Genomic DNA, 15,388 nt, shown 5'->3' on the forward strand with positions numbered 1-15,388 from the left:
TTCAAATATCCAAGTTTCACAATCCTGCGGTACTTCCGCAACAATTTTTATAGAGGTAGTTGTTAAGTACTTCAAATTAGGTCTATATGCCCGTAACCAAACTTGCTCTATAAAAATGTTGCGTCAGTACCTTAGGATTCTAAACATGTACTTTTGGAGAGGCACATATTAGTTCCTAATGGTCTTGACCCGACTACGGCTAACGTGTATTCCCATGCATCCCCCTAAATCCGGCCCAGTATATATAGCTATAGCCCCCTTTGACGCTTAGGTATACACTGGATAAAATGGGATTCAATCCTGCTTTATACTGGATAAAACGGCAAAATATAGTTTAGTCCCTCCCTTGATCTATCCTGGAACCGCCCCTATATATATATATATATATATATATATATATATATATATATATATATATATATATATATATATATATATATATATAGAGGGTGTAACAGAATACAACGCTTGGGAGACAATTCTACACATGACAAGGAAATAAGTTCATGTGACCCATAGTGAAATGCGGTTTCGCAGCAGACTTACGAGCCGTCGCGAATGTTGACAAATTATATGCGACATCAGATTGCGGACAAACGAGAGATGCGACAAGAACCGGTTCCAAACATTTTGGAGGAAGTAATGCCTGATTGTCGAAAGCAGAGTAGTAGAAACGCGGCGCAAGGATTTGCACAAATGGAAAACAGGGATCCGATGACTTGGACAAACTTACACGCAATAAGGGAACAAAAATCAGACAAATGGCGATCATGCTTGTTTAGTAACTAACGACCGGATGTAATGATTGGCGTTACTACTGAAGGCAAGGAGCATGTACCCCCCACGACGTGGAACGAATAACACAATCTAGAACGACAGTTTACTTGAGAAGACTGGAAACGCCAGAAGCGAGTGAACTCCTTTCAGAACGCAGGCGTTTTCCCGAGACACGCGTCGCCGATACCAATGGCCTGAAGCAACAAAGACGACTCTGCAGATCGCAGAAATTGTGTAAGTTATGTGTTTAATGGAACGGAATAAATAATATTTTAAGATTGTATTACGACTTATCAGAGGATGCGCCCTTTACATTGTCGTAGCATGATGATATGCTGTTTTGCTCGAAGGGAGGTCTTTGACCAAAAGGTCTCTGGGCAAGGTGAACCCATGGTGGTTGCCATTGCCTTTCATGGGATGATGACGTCTTAGGGACTACAGTTTAATGTGGAACCCCAACCACTGGTATCTCTACCGGGAATGGAACATTGAGTACTAGGACACTCCGTGATTACAAGGCAACGAACTTATAAACTCATGCACCGGGGACACTGTCTTAGGCTATGATACTTTAATGTACCTGGAATACTAGCCAGAAGCATTCGGGAAATCATGTGTTGGAATTAGTGGTGGGCACAAAAAACGGTTTTTCGGTTTTCTCCAAAACCGGTTTAGGTTTTCTCCAAAACCGGTTCGGTTTTCTTCAATTCCGGTTTTTTTTAAAAATTGGTTTTATTTCTGACCAGAATAGTGTTTCGTTGTTCTCCGGAAACCGATTCCGTTTCCACACAAATAGTTTTGTTTTTCCAAGTTTTCACCTCGGTGAAAAACCGAATCGTTTTTTGGAGAAAACCGAAACCGGTTTCGGTGTAAAGCTGAACCGGTTTTGGAGAAAGTCGAAATGTCGGTTTCTCGGATTTCGGTTTTTCTAGAAACCGGTTTATGTTTTTTATATAAAAACCGGTTTTGCCCATCCCTAGTTGGAATCTCATGGCTTTCGTTTCCGACTGGGGTTTCTGTGGATCTATTCGCAGTCCCAGTAGATGAATGCTAGGATGACACCTTCAGCACAGTCTCTGGCTGCCTTCGTGCTATTTCTTCAACGTAGCGTTCCCATTCATTAATCTCTCCCTATTTTCTCTTGATTCCGTTTTTTTAATAATAATTCTTCTTCTCTTTCCTAGTCCTACATCTTCTCAGTTTATTTCATCTTCTATTTCGCTCTCTTCAACCTAATGTTCTCCATGTTACTTAATCTTTTTTTCTTATTCTTCCTGTCCCTCATGTTCGTATTATATTCTTTACATTTAATTCTATACACTACCCCTTCCTTACCTCCTCTCATTTTTCTTGATTTATAAGCTGTAGCATTTCATGTATCTGATAAAGGCAATGATATACGAGGGACGTTCCGAAAGTAAGTTTCGTCTATTTTTTTCACCCGGAAACTTTATTTCCAAACACACACACACACACACACACACCTTGGCATCATGAATTATACACTTTGTACTATTTTTCGACATAGTCGCCACCGACTGTAAGACATTTGTCGTAGCGTGTAATCAGTTTGAAGAAACCACTCTGGTAAAAACTCGATGCAAGAAATTGTCGCAGACCCTGCTCCATCTCAGCATTCTTTTGAAAGTGACGTCCCGAGAGTGCAGCTTTCAATGCAGGGAACAGATGAAAGTTCAATGGGGCAACATCAGGGCTGTAGGCAGGATGATCCAACATGCAACACCAGCGACCAACCATTTGGCGAGACATGATCTTTTCGTCGTACACGGTATGTAGGCGTTCATGGATAAATTTTATTTGTATATTATAAGTCACTGAAGTATAAAATCACCCTTGTTAAAATAAAGCATCACATTTATGTTTGTGCGTGCACATCTTGAACTCACTATTATTATTTAATTTTAGTAGTTTTACTACACATATTATAATACTTGTCCTTTGTTGCAATATGTCTTCACAACGATGAAACGTTACACATGCACACAGAAGACAAATGAACTGCATTTGAGTATAAAATGGCAAAGGATATGTAAGGTGACACTACTAATACATTAAAGCAACTAAGCTTCTCCGTTATAAGAAAGTTTTCTCACAGAGAGCACATAACCAGTTTGAGAGGAAAATTTGGTGTAACACAAACTTATTGGACAGAAAATTTGTGATAACGAAAACAGATATGTATTTACGTAAAATGGAATGTAACTATGTATGTAACTTTAAAACTTGATCCAAACTATCTTGTGGAACAAGATCCACGTAGCTTCCGAAATTACTGTTGATTTATTATCGTTGGAGCACTCGAATGGTAGGAAATTTAATGCTTAAGTGTATGTTCTGCTTGCTCTATTTCCAATGCAACTTAGATATTTACGCATTTATTTGTTACGCATATAATGTAACAAATAGCTTGACTGTACTTTCGTAAAAAGTAAATAAATAAAATGATTATAGCTGACATGTGTTTTGTTTGAGACTTACCAGTCGCCCTGTTGCTTGGGGTTTGGTAGCGCTTATAGTTAGAAAGCGAATTTATCTTGCAACATAAAAGAAAAATACACGATGTGCTTAATTTAAAAATCATCAACCATGACGTGTGCCGTTTTTGATTCTTATATTAGTTGGAGTTAAAATCGATCAGGAAAAGGGGATAAATTCGTCTCTCAGCTTAAATAAACACGTTCCATGATACGCAAGCATAGAGTAAGGATATCGTATAAGAAGACTCAACTGCTCTTCCCGCTGAAACTAAATAAATCACGTGACTGGAGAGTGGTGCTGCCACTTAAAACAGTTCGGGCAACAGGAACTACTGAAAAAAAGAATGAATCAGATCACTCAGACCGCGTGGATTTGATACAATTACCTACTGCCAGTAACAGACGATGTGATTAGTTACGACTACAACCGGCAGGGTCGCTGATATCGTTTTCGATGCATTGTGGGGAAGATTTGAATTCCAATTGGTTATATAGGGAGTGGTGTATCAGAGTAATCAGTGCGTGACGCATGGATAACAACTAGGAAGGTGTGAACAAGCGGAACAGTTTCGATTATATCAGTGGGCACAATATAAACAGCTGACTGCTCGAACGGGACCAGCTTCCCACACTATAAAACATATACATATGGGGCATACCGCTACGATAGTGATGCAATGAGGATCACAGGATGTCGGAATGGCTATGACAAACTTACAGCGTCGTGTAGCACGATAACGGATATGGATTTGTCTGCGTCGACGGTTCAATGGCGTGTGTTGAACGTTGGATTTATGGCACGCACACTTTTGCGTTGGCTTCAATTAACTTAGAACTACAAATGCCTCACGTTACAGTGGGCGCGTGAACATCGTCACTAGCGTGCTGAGTGGTAGATAGTCATATTTTCTGATGACAAGTCTAAATCCTACTTTAATCTGTCCTATAGTGACGGCTGTATATCCTTAGACGTTATTATGGTGAACCTTATCTGCTGGCGTGCGTTATCAAGTGTCAGCGGCCAAATGACAAGTGTAATGGTGTGGGGGCGCCATTGCATAGAATATACTATTTCTGCCGCTACACATTGAGGACTATCTCACTAGTGATGACTACATCAGAGCCCATACCATTCTTTTCAAATAATTAAAGAGATATTTCAAGAGAGCAATGCTTAGGTTCATATATGCTGGAATGTGTAAGCCTGCTCCGAGGAATGAGGCGAGCTGCTGCTTTCCTGGCCTGCACAATCACCTGATAATCATATATCAAACATGCGTGGAGTATTGTCGGTCAGCGCCTTGTTCGTGATGTTCTTCCTTTAGACATTGGCAGTCTTGTGGACTTGCACACAAGCAGCGTGGCAGGCGATATCTCGAACATATTCAACTTCTGTTTGATTCGGCCGTGCATAGCTATGATTCACTAACCACTACTAATATGTAAGATTTAAATCGGTTATGTTTGGCCGGAAAACATTATATAGATTTTACTATTTAACGCAAGAAATTGCTTAAACAGTGTACTTTATTAAGTAAAATTTAAAATGACAGTTCAGCATATGAATTCATATAGAAGATTTCGCTTTAGGTATGTTAGATTAGTTTATTCAGTGCAAGAGGATTCGTCAACTCTGCAGTTTAACTTAAAGGCTTCTGTTCTCTGGGTTTCGAGATAGTTTTAACCAAATGTATTTCTTAAAGTAAGATTTACTGTTAAATACGGTAAAAGGAAAAATCACTGAATATTTTAAAATATAGAGATGTCATCCAATAATGTTAATCTGCTTTTTAATTACCCATACAGATAAAAGGAAATCTTACCTGCCAGCTGGGATCAGCGTTTTTGTAATACAAAAAATTTTCCCTAATCCACTTGTAGATGGCGGAGAGTGTCATTTTATTATTATTGGCCTTCATCGCCATACATATAAGAGTAGCATATGAGTACGGCGGCTTTGTCTCCCCGTCCGTTTTGTAGTCAACAGTTTTTGTGCAGGGTAGCGTTGCTACGTTGTTACTTTGTTGCGCTTTCAGTTGTTTGACACTAGAAGAGCTCTTGTCTCCAGGTGGCGCTGGAGAATCTGGCGGTGTTGGAAGCGAAGGAACACTCATGTTACTCATGATATCAATGTTGTGGAGCCAATGAAGGCTCGTGAGATCGACGTCTGCAGGGCTCACCTCGTTGTCACTCATTACTAGCATCGTGCTGAGGATGGCCTTCAAACATACTTTGTCCTATAAGAATCTGGAAACAAAGAACAATACAAACCATGTTAAAACATGTGATAGACTTCTTAAAACTTTGCACAAAGACATTTAAAAGATGAAATAATAGTGTAAGTGATTATGTGTAGCTCTAGGGTTAGTTCCATGGTGCCCTAGAAGATTAATTGCTGATCCTAATACATACCCTTACAATTACGTAAGATCGTTTTCAGAATTAATATCTGGAAACAATAGAGCGAACATAAGTCTTAAGATTGATTTAATGCTTTCTTAGTTGATCCTTTTCCTACTTGCGTTAAAAGATCTAAGATATTATTAAGATGGAGTAGAGATGCTAGTGACGAGATAAGATACATGATAACAGTTTACTGCTGGGTGTTCTTTTGTGAGTTACCACGAGTTATATCAGCAAGGAAATCAACTTTACGGAGCTACAAATGCAATGAACAAGAAGAAATACGTGTATTTCTCAAACATTTTTGTAGAATTTTCTTAGTGTATTCAATCGCAAATTCTTGAGCAATTATAAGTACACTGCTCTCACAAAATATTGATACATTTATAAAACATTTAAGATACAAGGATACATTTTTTTGAAATCGAAAACGATTTACATACATTAGTGCCCAAACCATAGTTGTCGAGATCTCTGAGATGAACAGTGATACTTCCAATGTCGTTTAAATCTAAATTCAGCACCGCAACTTCGGAGAGGTATATATATGATCGAAAATGACCGATATCAGAGAGCACTTCAGTACAGGCCGGTAGCCAGTCCAGAAATATAGAGGGGGCCCGGCTGAGGTTAGGGGGGTCCGATCCAAAAATATTATTGTTCATCACCATATTATATTTCATTTGCAAGCCTACCGTGACAATTTTAGGGGGGCCCGCAAAAATTTGGGGGGAGGCCCCCTCTAGACCCCCCTGGATACGGGCCTGCTTCAGTAGTAGTAAAAAGTAACTAACTAACGGAACATGTTGCTAATTTTTGTTATTTTAACCCAGCGAAGCGAGTAATAGACGCTAGTAAATAAATAAAAATAAAATACGATAGAGGATGTGATGGAAGCCTTTACTAGTCACAGTGGCGTACTCAAAGGGATTTAAACCCTTTTCAATATTACGAAAAATAAACATTTTAAATACACCATAACACACTGAGCAAAGCTATGTGATAATATGTAAAAAAAAAAAAAAAAAAAACAGTATCACGTAACAGTTATTGTGTTGAAACTGTTACGTGATACTGTTTTTTTTTTTTTTTGTTTGTTTGTTTGTTTGTTTTACATATTATCACATAGCCTTGCTCAGTGTGTTATGGTGTATTAGTACAAAACGGAAACAAGGCCTGATAGAAAAGTTATAAAACATTTTAAACATTAAAATATGTATACACATATCCTGAAACCATATTACCTTGGGACTCCCTTTCATGAAATTCTGCCTACGATACTAGCAGTGTATAACACAAAAACACGTTTTTTAAAAGGTCATACCGAGGGTGATGAAGAGTATGGAAGATCACAATCATTTTCTATATTTAAAACCAAGTTTTGCCTTTTTGACAAAACAAGACATCTGAGGAGAATTTAAGGTTGTTTCGTTATATTCCAAACTGAGACTGAACACTAGTATTTACCGCTGTCAATTAAATGGTTCGCCCCACCTCTGTCGCGAAGGCAACCATTTTTATATTTCATTTGGTATCCCTGTGTAAAGGCTAGGGATAATTAATTGTATTTGCACTGGCAAGTTTTATTTTTAAGTGTAGGCTAATGTGTCACTTGTCCAAGTACCACACTTGATTGTGCTAACAGCAAAATGTTGGTCGATATTGTTGAGAAATGATCGGTTGTTTCTTTTAAAGAACGGAGTGACACCAAAGAGCATACTTTCTAGTAACATGCTAGGTAATTTATTTATTTATGACGTTTCAGAGTAAAAGACATGCGTTCATTACATTTTGGGTAAAGATAATTAAAATCTAACACCCTTGCATCACACTTGGTAGTCCATATGTAGGAAAATGGTTACCATAAATTGAGAAAAATCTGTTATCCAGACAGCAGTATATTGTACAAATATAGGGAATCCATATGCTTACTAAGGAAATCTGTACGTAGCATGTATTATCCATATGCTACATACGTACTGCAGTCTTCCTACTTAGATATTACATCACGCCACTGTCTGACATCTAACAGTCTTCCTTATATTACATACGTATACGTCAGCTATATGTTACATACGTTCATCTGTATGCGAGATCCTGACCGCCTATAAACAGTTCTTTCTTTCATACGGAAAGTACGTATAGATGGAACACTTATACGGAAAGTATTATAAAACATCCTTATCGCCTATATACAGTTCTTTCTTTCATACGGAAAGTACGTATAGATGGAACACTTATACGGAAAGTATTATAAAACATCCTTATTGCCTATATACAGTTCTTTCTTTCATACGGAAAGTACGTATAGATGGAACACTTATACGGAAAGTATTATAAAACATCTTTATCGCCTATATACAGTTCTTTCTTTCATACGGAAAGTACGTATAGATGGAACACTTATACGGAAAGTATTATAAAACATCCTTATTGCCTATATACAGTTCTTTCTTTCATACGGAAAGTACGTATAGATGGAACACTTATACGGAAAGTATTATAAAACATCCTTATTGCCTATATACAGTTCTTTCTTTCATACGGAAAGTGCGTTTATTCGGATCACTCATACGGAAAGCATGTATAAAACATACATTTTCAGTTATACTATGTTTGTTGCAGTCCAAAAACCACAGAATTTACGAATGTAACCTACGTTTTTACGTACGCTACATAAGTTTTTCTTTTCTGTAGTCGGGAATTGGTAGCTGCGAAAATAAAGTTGTAAAATAAGTTTGTCTAACGTAGTTTAAAGCAGAGATGTGACATAGAATGTAATTTTATGTCTACGCCTGTTTCTACTGTAATCTACACATAATCTACGCTATATTTCCCCCCGTGTAAACTATATTTATTATTATTATTATTATTATTATTATTATTATTATGATTATTATTATTATTATTATTTGCACAAAAACAAAAATTCAACTGCAAAATAAGATCAGATTGAGAATATGTGTGCCCATGTTCAAAAATGTTGAAGTAAACTATAGTATTTCATAAAGTGAAAGGAATATGTGAAAATATATTTTTCTTTCCTGTTACACGGAACTAAAGTAGAGACATCTTGTTGTATAATGACATCTACTATGCAAGCCACCATAGGACAACTGCACAGAATGCATCAACAACATACTATATAAGCAGAGCCGTAATTGACGATACAATGCCAACGATACAACCCCGGCCAAAGGGGCCCCGTTCTCACTGCCGCAAATCCCGGGGGGATGAGGGGGACATGTCCCCTCCAATCTTGGAACTGGGAGGACTGTCTCCCCAATAATCCGATTTGAAATGTGTTTTTTGGGAAAAGGTGTGTTGATTTGTGTCCGATTGCCACAAAGGAAAGTTAGATGAAATTGATGTGCCCCCCCAGAATAAGCCTCATATCTGCCCGCCTCCCAATGTTGAAAACAACTCTGCTCCCTGATCCTCCACAGGATTGGTTTTCAACTTCACAAATATTTCAAGCATCGCTTAGCAAAAAAAAAAAAAGTTTCACTCCCCCCCCCCCCCAGTGTTGAAGACAGATTTGCGCCGCTGCCCGTACTAGCTGTTTGAAGCTCATATTACTTAAACTGGATCCTTAGATTACCCTGTTCATTTTGTATGTGTAAGATTTGTACATGAGAAAAATTCAGATTAATAGCAAACTTGTTTTGACTGCTCCCTATTGTTAAAATGCATGTAATGTTCAAAAGTAAAAATAACAATACCAAGGATATTATAAAATAGAAGATCTGCCTATGCAACAAAATCGTTAAGTCATACATCACAGTTTCGCCACCCTCTACTCCGCTCGCTCCACCCAGTAAGATTGTAATGTTTTGAGCCAACACTAATGGCGGAAACAAGAATAGCCAATCAGACTCGGTGCTCTGACAGATCTCGTTTTTTGGGGGGAGGTGGTGGTGGTAGGGGGCTTCATTGAGTTAATAGAATGAAGACACATATGGTCAGATCCTCTATTTTATAACATCCTTGGTTAATAGTATTGAAATTAAAAGAGCTCGCATTGCACAATACATACTATTTTGCAGATAACCATCTTAAGCCCTTTTAATGCAGAGTACTATTACCCATTTATGTTCCTCGCAAGGATATAGGCAGCCATTGCTGAAGCAAGAAACCCCGAGTAGAGAAGGCCCAGCAGAATCAACTGGATTACCACACGTACGGTATAAAGCAATTCACGGGGCCCCTTCTGTTATGCCTTCTGGCAAGCGAATCGAGTTTCAATTGTTACATCATCAAAATAACTCGCTGATTGGGGCTCCGTGATGATATTTGTTAGATCTGCAAGCACTGTCGATAAGATTATCAAACGTTCTCCAAGAGAAAGTGGTTAGTTAGTTAGTGTTCCATAGGCAATGAAGTTCGTTAGTTGGTTGAGTTGCACTAGATTGCACCCTTTCAGCAGCGAGGCTATATGAGACGGAACCTACTGATTAACGTGGTATCCTAACCACATGAGCTCCCACCTGGAATTGAACCAGGATTTTCTACGCCAAAGGCGCGTACGCTAACTGCTTAGTCACGAAGGAGCTCTTATTTAGTTGGTGTTCCATAGGCAATAGACTTAGTTAGTTGGTGTTTCATAGGCAATAGAGTTAGTTAGTTGGTGCTCCATAGGCAATAGAGTTAGTTAGTTGGTGTTCCATAGGCAAGAGAGTTAGTTAGTTGGTGTTCCATAGGCAATAGAGTTAGTTAGTTGGTGTTCCATAGGCAATAGACTTAGTTAGTTGGTGTTTCATAGGCAATAGAGTTAGTTAGTTGGTGCTCCATAGGCAATAGAGTTAGTTAGTTGGTGTTCCATAGGCAATAGAGTTAGTTAGTTGGTGTTCCATAGGTAATAGAGTTAGTTGGTGTTTCGTAGTCGGTGTTCCATAGGCAATAGAGTTAGTCGGTGTTCCATAGGCAATAGAGTTATTTGGTGTTCCAGAGGGAATAGAGTTTGTTAGTGATGATAGATTTCTACTATTTTCGATTTCAGCCGTTAAACACTATTTTTAAATACTGTTTTCGCTCTATGGGGAAGGATATTGAAACCGTAAGTGACACTAGATTGCACCACTTCAGTAGATGGTTAAGGACAAAGATGTCATACGATGTCCTTTGAATGCTGAATTCCTATAACAAAAGTTTCTCGTTTCTTATCGTTTTTGCTCCTATACCTGACGACAAACAGATAGATAGGCATAGCTGTTCCATAACATTTTCTATACGTCAGCATAATTGGAAGTCTAATGGTAACTTAGAATAATTGTCAGCGCTTAATCCGCACTGGAATACCTTATCTTCTGAGATCAGCGATGCCAAGAAGTGTTGGGTCTGGTCAGAGTAAAGATGGGTGATCATTCGTACTTTCCAAATGGTGTTGGAATTGTGGCATTACCCAGCGTCATGAGGACAATCGGGGAGCTACTTGAAAGAAAGAAGTAGTGAACGTTGATCTAGAAAGGAACATGCCGGCGAAGGGACATGAGGTGCAGATCACACATAATTCCACATAACTCCACACATAACTAGGTATTAAGCAACGTGTCTTCTAAAGTGGACCATATGTCCTGCTAAGTGGATCATAGCCCATTTCTAACAGCAAAAAAGCACCAAAAGATCTAAATAAATAATAAATGGAAAGCAAGGTGTAATAACTAGCTCAATCTATAATCACATCATTTCCTAGTATCTGCAATCACTTGTTCTTAAGTTTTTTTTTCTGAAACAAAGCACTGTCCAGAAAGGAATGTCTTTTCTCTCTCTCTCTCTCTCTCTCTCTTTGACACCAACACAATCATCATAGAACCGTGTGTTACACGAGCTGCATTGAATCACTTCTTCTTAAGTTTTTCTAAAGCAAAGCACTTTCTACAAATTAATGTATTTTTCCCTCAGGAACCAAGACAGTCTTTCTCGGGCACCATGAACTTCTGACTATGCATCTTCCTAACCCATACCCAGAACTATCAGTGAGGGATGGGGGGAATATGAAATTAAATACGTTATCCATTTGTTATCTGGCATAGTATATGCATGTGATATACGGAAAACTGTTAGATGTCAGACATCCTGCAACGGCATGATGTAACATCTAAGAGCAGTGCCTATGTAGCATACGGATAACGTATGTTCCATACTGATTTCTGTAGTAAGCAAGAAGATTCCGTATATTTGTATAATATACCGCTGTCCGGAGAACGGATTTTTCTCTGTGGACTTGACTCTACAGTTATTTCTTAACCAATGCCCTAACAAGTTTCTCTTCCTTTTCTTAATAATATCTAAAATTGTTTTTTTTTCTCCTACCATTTCTAACACATTCGTTTTCTGCTCGATCCAGCTAATTCCCTTCATTCTTCTCCACACCCACATTTCAAAAGCTTCAAATGGTTTTCCATCACTTTTGCGTAATGTCCATGTTTCTGCCCCATATAGTATAATACTCTACACGAAGCAGTTTAATAATAGCTTAATTACTTATAATTATGACATCCCTTCAGGGTGTATGTTATATATGGTATGTGTGTATTGTAATACTCTGTAGAAAATGTTCTTTGTGTTTTTTTGTCATCAATACAAACACTAATTCTGATCCGTGTTGAGATCAATTTCTTTCTTACAATTCTCTCCTTACTATGCAGGTTCTTAATTTTTTTTTTTTTACATATTAATTGTTAAAAAAAAAAGAATTACCCAAAATTTTTCCTAAAGCATTAGCTATCAAATTAAGCTACTTTTCGTTGGTGAAAAATTATCTAACTCATTGAGTTGAGTTGATTTTAGTTCAGCGTTCCTTCGCAGCGAGGCTATATGAGACGTGGAGCTGCTGATTAACGTGGAACCCGAACCACATAAGCTCCCGCCGGGAATCGAACCCGGGTCTCCCACGCCAAAGGCGCGTACGCCAACCGCGTAGTCAGGAGGGAGCTCTATATCTATCTAATTCATTATTCTCTATTATATATAGAATTCAATCTTTACGTAAGTTGGGCTAAAAGTGGAAATTTGTTGGCGCGGGTCAACTCCCAGACGCGCTGATAAACCTCTAAGCATTGACTTACGTCGGCATTCATTAACTTTTGCCCTTGTGTCACTAACCTTCTATGAGCTGACGCAAAACATCTAAGCTGTCAAGATCCAGTATTATGTATTACTTTTATTTTTACTCTAGAAAATATATGCATCAGTTCGCGTGCTTGATGCAATGCACGATAGTTGTCGCCTTCTAGCAATGCTGAGATATGAATGAAATACAGTTACAAATTATCCAGTTTAGACAGCAGTGGCGGCTAAAAGGTACTATGTACAGGGGCGTATTGATTAATGAAAAATCCAACTATGTATTTATGTTGTTACATTAAGTGTACATGTATGAGTTACATAACAGCTACTTTAATTTCAGTATCAGTGGTTCGATTTCCGGTGGATTCAGATCTCACGTTAAGATGTGGATGCGCGTCTCATAACCGCTTAAGCTAGAAACTTGAAATTTGGAGGGTAGATAGAGTTTGTGGTGCAAGGTACCATTAAGGAAGAATTTGTGAAAATTCGACGAAGAAAAGGAAATAGGGGTAACAATTTATTATATTAAAATATCTATATCTTGGAATATATGTAGGTTAGAGACATGAAATTTGGAATATGAACTTCTCATTTAAAATAATTATACAGGGTGTTTCAAAACAACACCGACCAAGTTTGGGAGGTTTTTACTGACACCAAGAGAAGACAAAAAGTATAGACCAACCGGGTGCAGAAATATGTCATTTCGGAATTATAAGCTGTCGAAAACATGAAAAATTGAACTTTAGCTATATTTACAAAGTATTCTTTACACTATTAACATTGTGAATTTGATTCACAGTGATTTTTTTTTTTTTTTTTTTTTTTTTGCAAGCTTGATATCCTGCTTTTTTTAACAAATGCCCAACAGTGACATGATGTCACCCGGCATTTTCTGTCACCTTATGATCCTAAGTTTAAAGTGAAATGATAAAATAAACTATAGACAAAAAAAAAACCTCAGGAAAAAAATGATGTTTATCTGCCGGAGTATAATAAGAAGGAAATTAGTGAAGGAATTATAATTTTCAAGAATTCTTTCTAATGGTGCGCCGAAAGTAAACCAGTACGAATAATGTAAGAGTAATCTTTGGAAGAAAGTACTCGTTTCTTCAGTTTTGCTCTCGTTTCTCTCTTAGCCATTTCTGAAAAGAAATTTGATTGGAAGAAAATCGATTCATGCTCCTTCATCTTATTCCTGCCATTTCGCGTTTTTTTTCTTTCTTTCTTTCTAAACAGATCGAAGTAGCAAGAGCAATTCAGGGTGGGAGAGAAATCTAAAGATGTTTCTCATAAGAGAAAAAGAAAAAAAAACTTGACACAGAATAACGACTCATGGAATCTTTTCGTCTTCTTCTTCTTTTGGTTGTTTTGAACGGAAGCTGTTTCTCTTTCTTCCTTCCTTCCGATTCGATTCCCTGTCTTCACTGCTCATGGCTCCATCATTGATTTCATGTCAAATGCCTTGTGAAAACCCTTCCCGACATATTTTTCTCCATTTCTCGCTCGTTCTTCAGAGCAACGCGCCCCCGCCCCACCCCCTGTCTGTTGCTAGTTACAACCGTAACACTTCGCAGCACACAAAATGTGTATCATATACTTTCAAGGATAAAGCGAGTACTAATGGTCTTAAAAACCATTTGTAGGAAGGTAATTTATTCAGATGGAGAAAATGCTTAATCTAAATCTAGAAAATGCTAATTTAAAGTAGAGTAAGGGGCATGGATAAATCGATTAATTTAGTTAACTGTAAGAAAGAATATCAGCTAAGTTTAATTGTTATATTTCGTTTTAATTTGTACTGCCAGGACAATTTGCATTTAGAATCCTTCTTATGTTACACACTATTGTACTGTATGGGTCAGAAAAATGGATATTACCCAAAATGATGATAAGCGACTGGAAGCTTTCGAAATGTGGATGTGGAGAAGAATGGATAGAATTAGCTAGGTTGAGCGGAAAGCGATAAAAGTGGTCTTATAAATGGTGGGGGAGAAAAGAACAACTTTAAATATTATGAGGAAGAGGAAGAGAAACTGGTTGGGGCATTAGCTAAAAAGGAACTGTATCATGAGGGACGTGCTAGAGGGTATGGTGGCAGGAAAGAAAGGGAGGGGGCGAAGGAAAGTACAATTAATGGACCGTATCAAAACAGAGAATTCGTGAAGACGAAAAGGTTAGTGGAAGATCATGGTGCATGGAAGATTCTCAGTTGCGGCAAGTGACCTGCCAATAGGCATAATGGTAGAATACCTATGATGATGATGATGATGATGATTATGAGTCAGGAAAGATCTCGCTAAGTAAGAACGTATTCCAACAATTAAGAATTGAAGCATTTAGGCTAACATCCAATTTTATTTTTACCAGATTGTATTTTTAAAAAACTGTTAAAATAGCGATCCTAATAAGAACGTAAATCTGCAAAAAGCACAAAAAGAATCAATCTTTATTTCAATTATATCTAAAAACGGGTAGTGGCAGATAAGAAACAGAAATGAATAAATCTGAAAGAAATATATTTCATGTCCGTAGCAAAACCATAATTTTCCTATACCCAAGCAATGTTGCTTTTCAGACATACTTTCGGAGAGAGGAGGGGAATATTTCCTCCGTGGACTTAATAAGGTACATTCACGAAG

At 37.8% G+C, this 15,388-nt stretch overlaps 2 protein-coding genes across 2 annotated transcripts in view; one reads left to right on the forward strand and one right to left on the reverse strand.

Annotated features, from left to right (window-relative positions):
* LOC145664984 (glucose dehydrogenase [FAD, quinone]-like) overlaps window positions 1-15,388 on the forward strand; it is a 146,268-nt gene that overhangs the window by 120,349 nt on the left and 10,531 nt on the right. The gene's annotated exons all lie outside the window — the stretch shown is intronic.
* Window positions 1-15,388, reverse strand: part of LOC145664453 (uncharacterized) — a 50,039-nt gene that overhangs the window by 5,792 nt on the left and 28,859 nt on the right. Inside the window, exon 2 of the mRNA XM_081731139.1 lies at window positions 5,099-5,522. Within this exon, the coding sequence (XP_081587265.1) occupies window positions 5,099-5,479 (381 nt within the window). The 5' untranslated portion in view covers window positions 5,480-5,522. The remainder of the gene's footprint in view (window positions 1-5,098; window positions 5,523-15,388) is intronic.

The sequence above is a fragment of the Thermobia domestica genome, chromosome 11 (assembly GCF_964235325.1).
Source record: "Thermobia domestica chromosome 11, izTheDome1.hap1.1, whole genome shotgun sequence".
Classification (NCBI taxonomy): Eukaryota; Metazoa; Arthropoda; class Insecta; order Zygentoma; family Lepismatidae; genus Thermobia; species Thermobia domestica.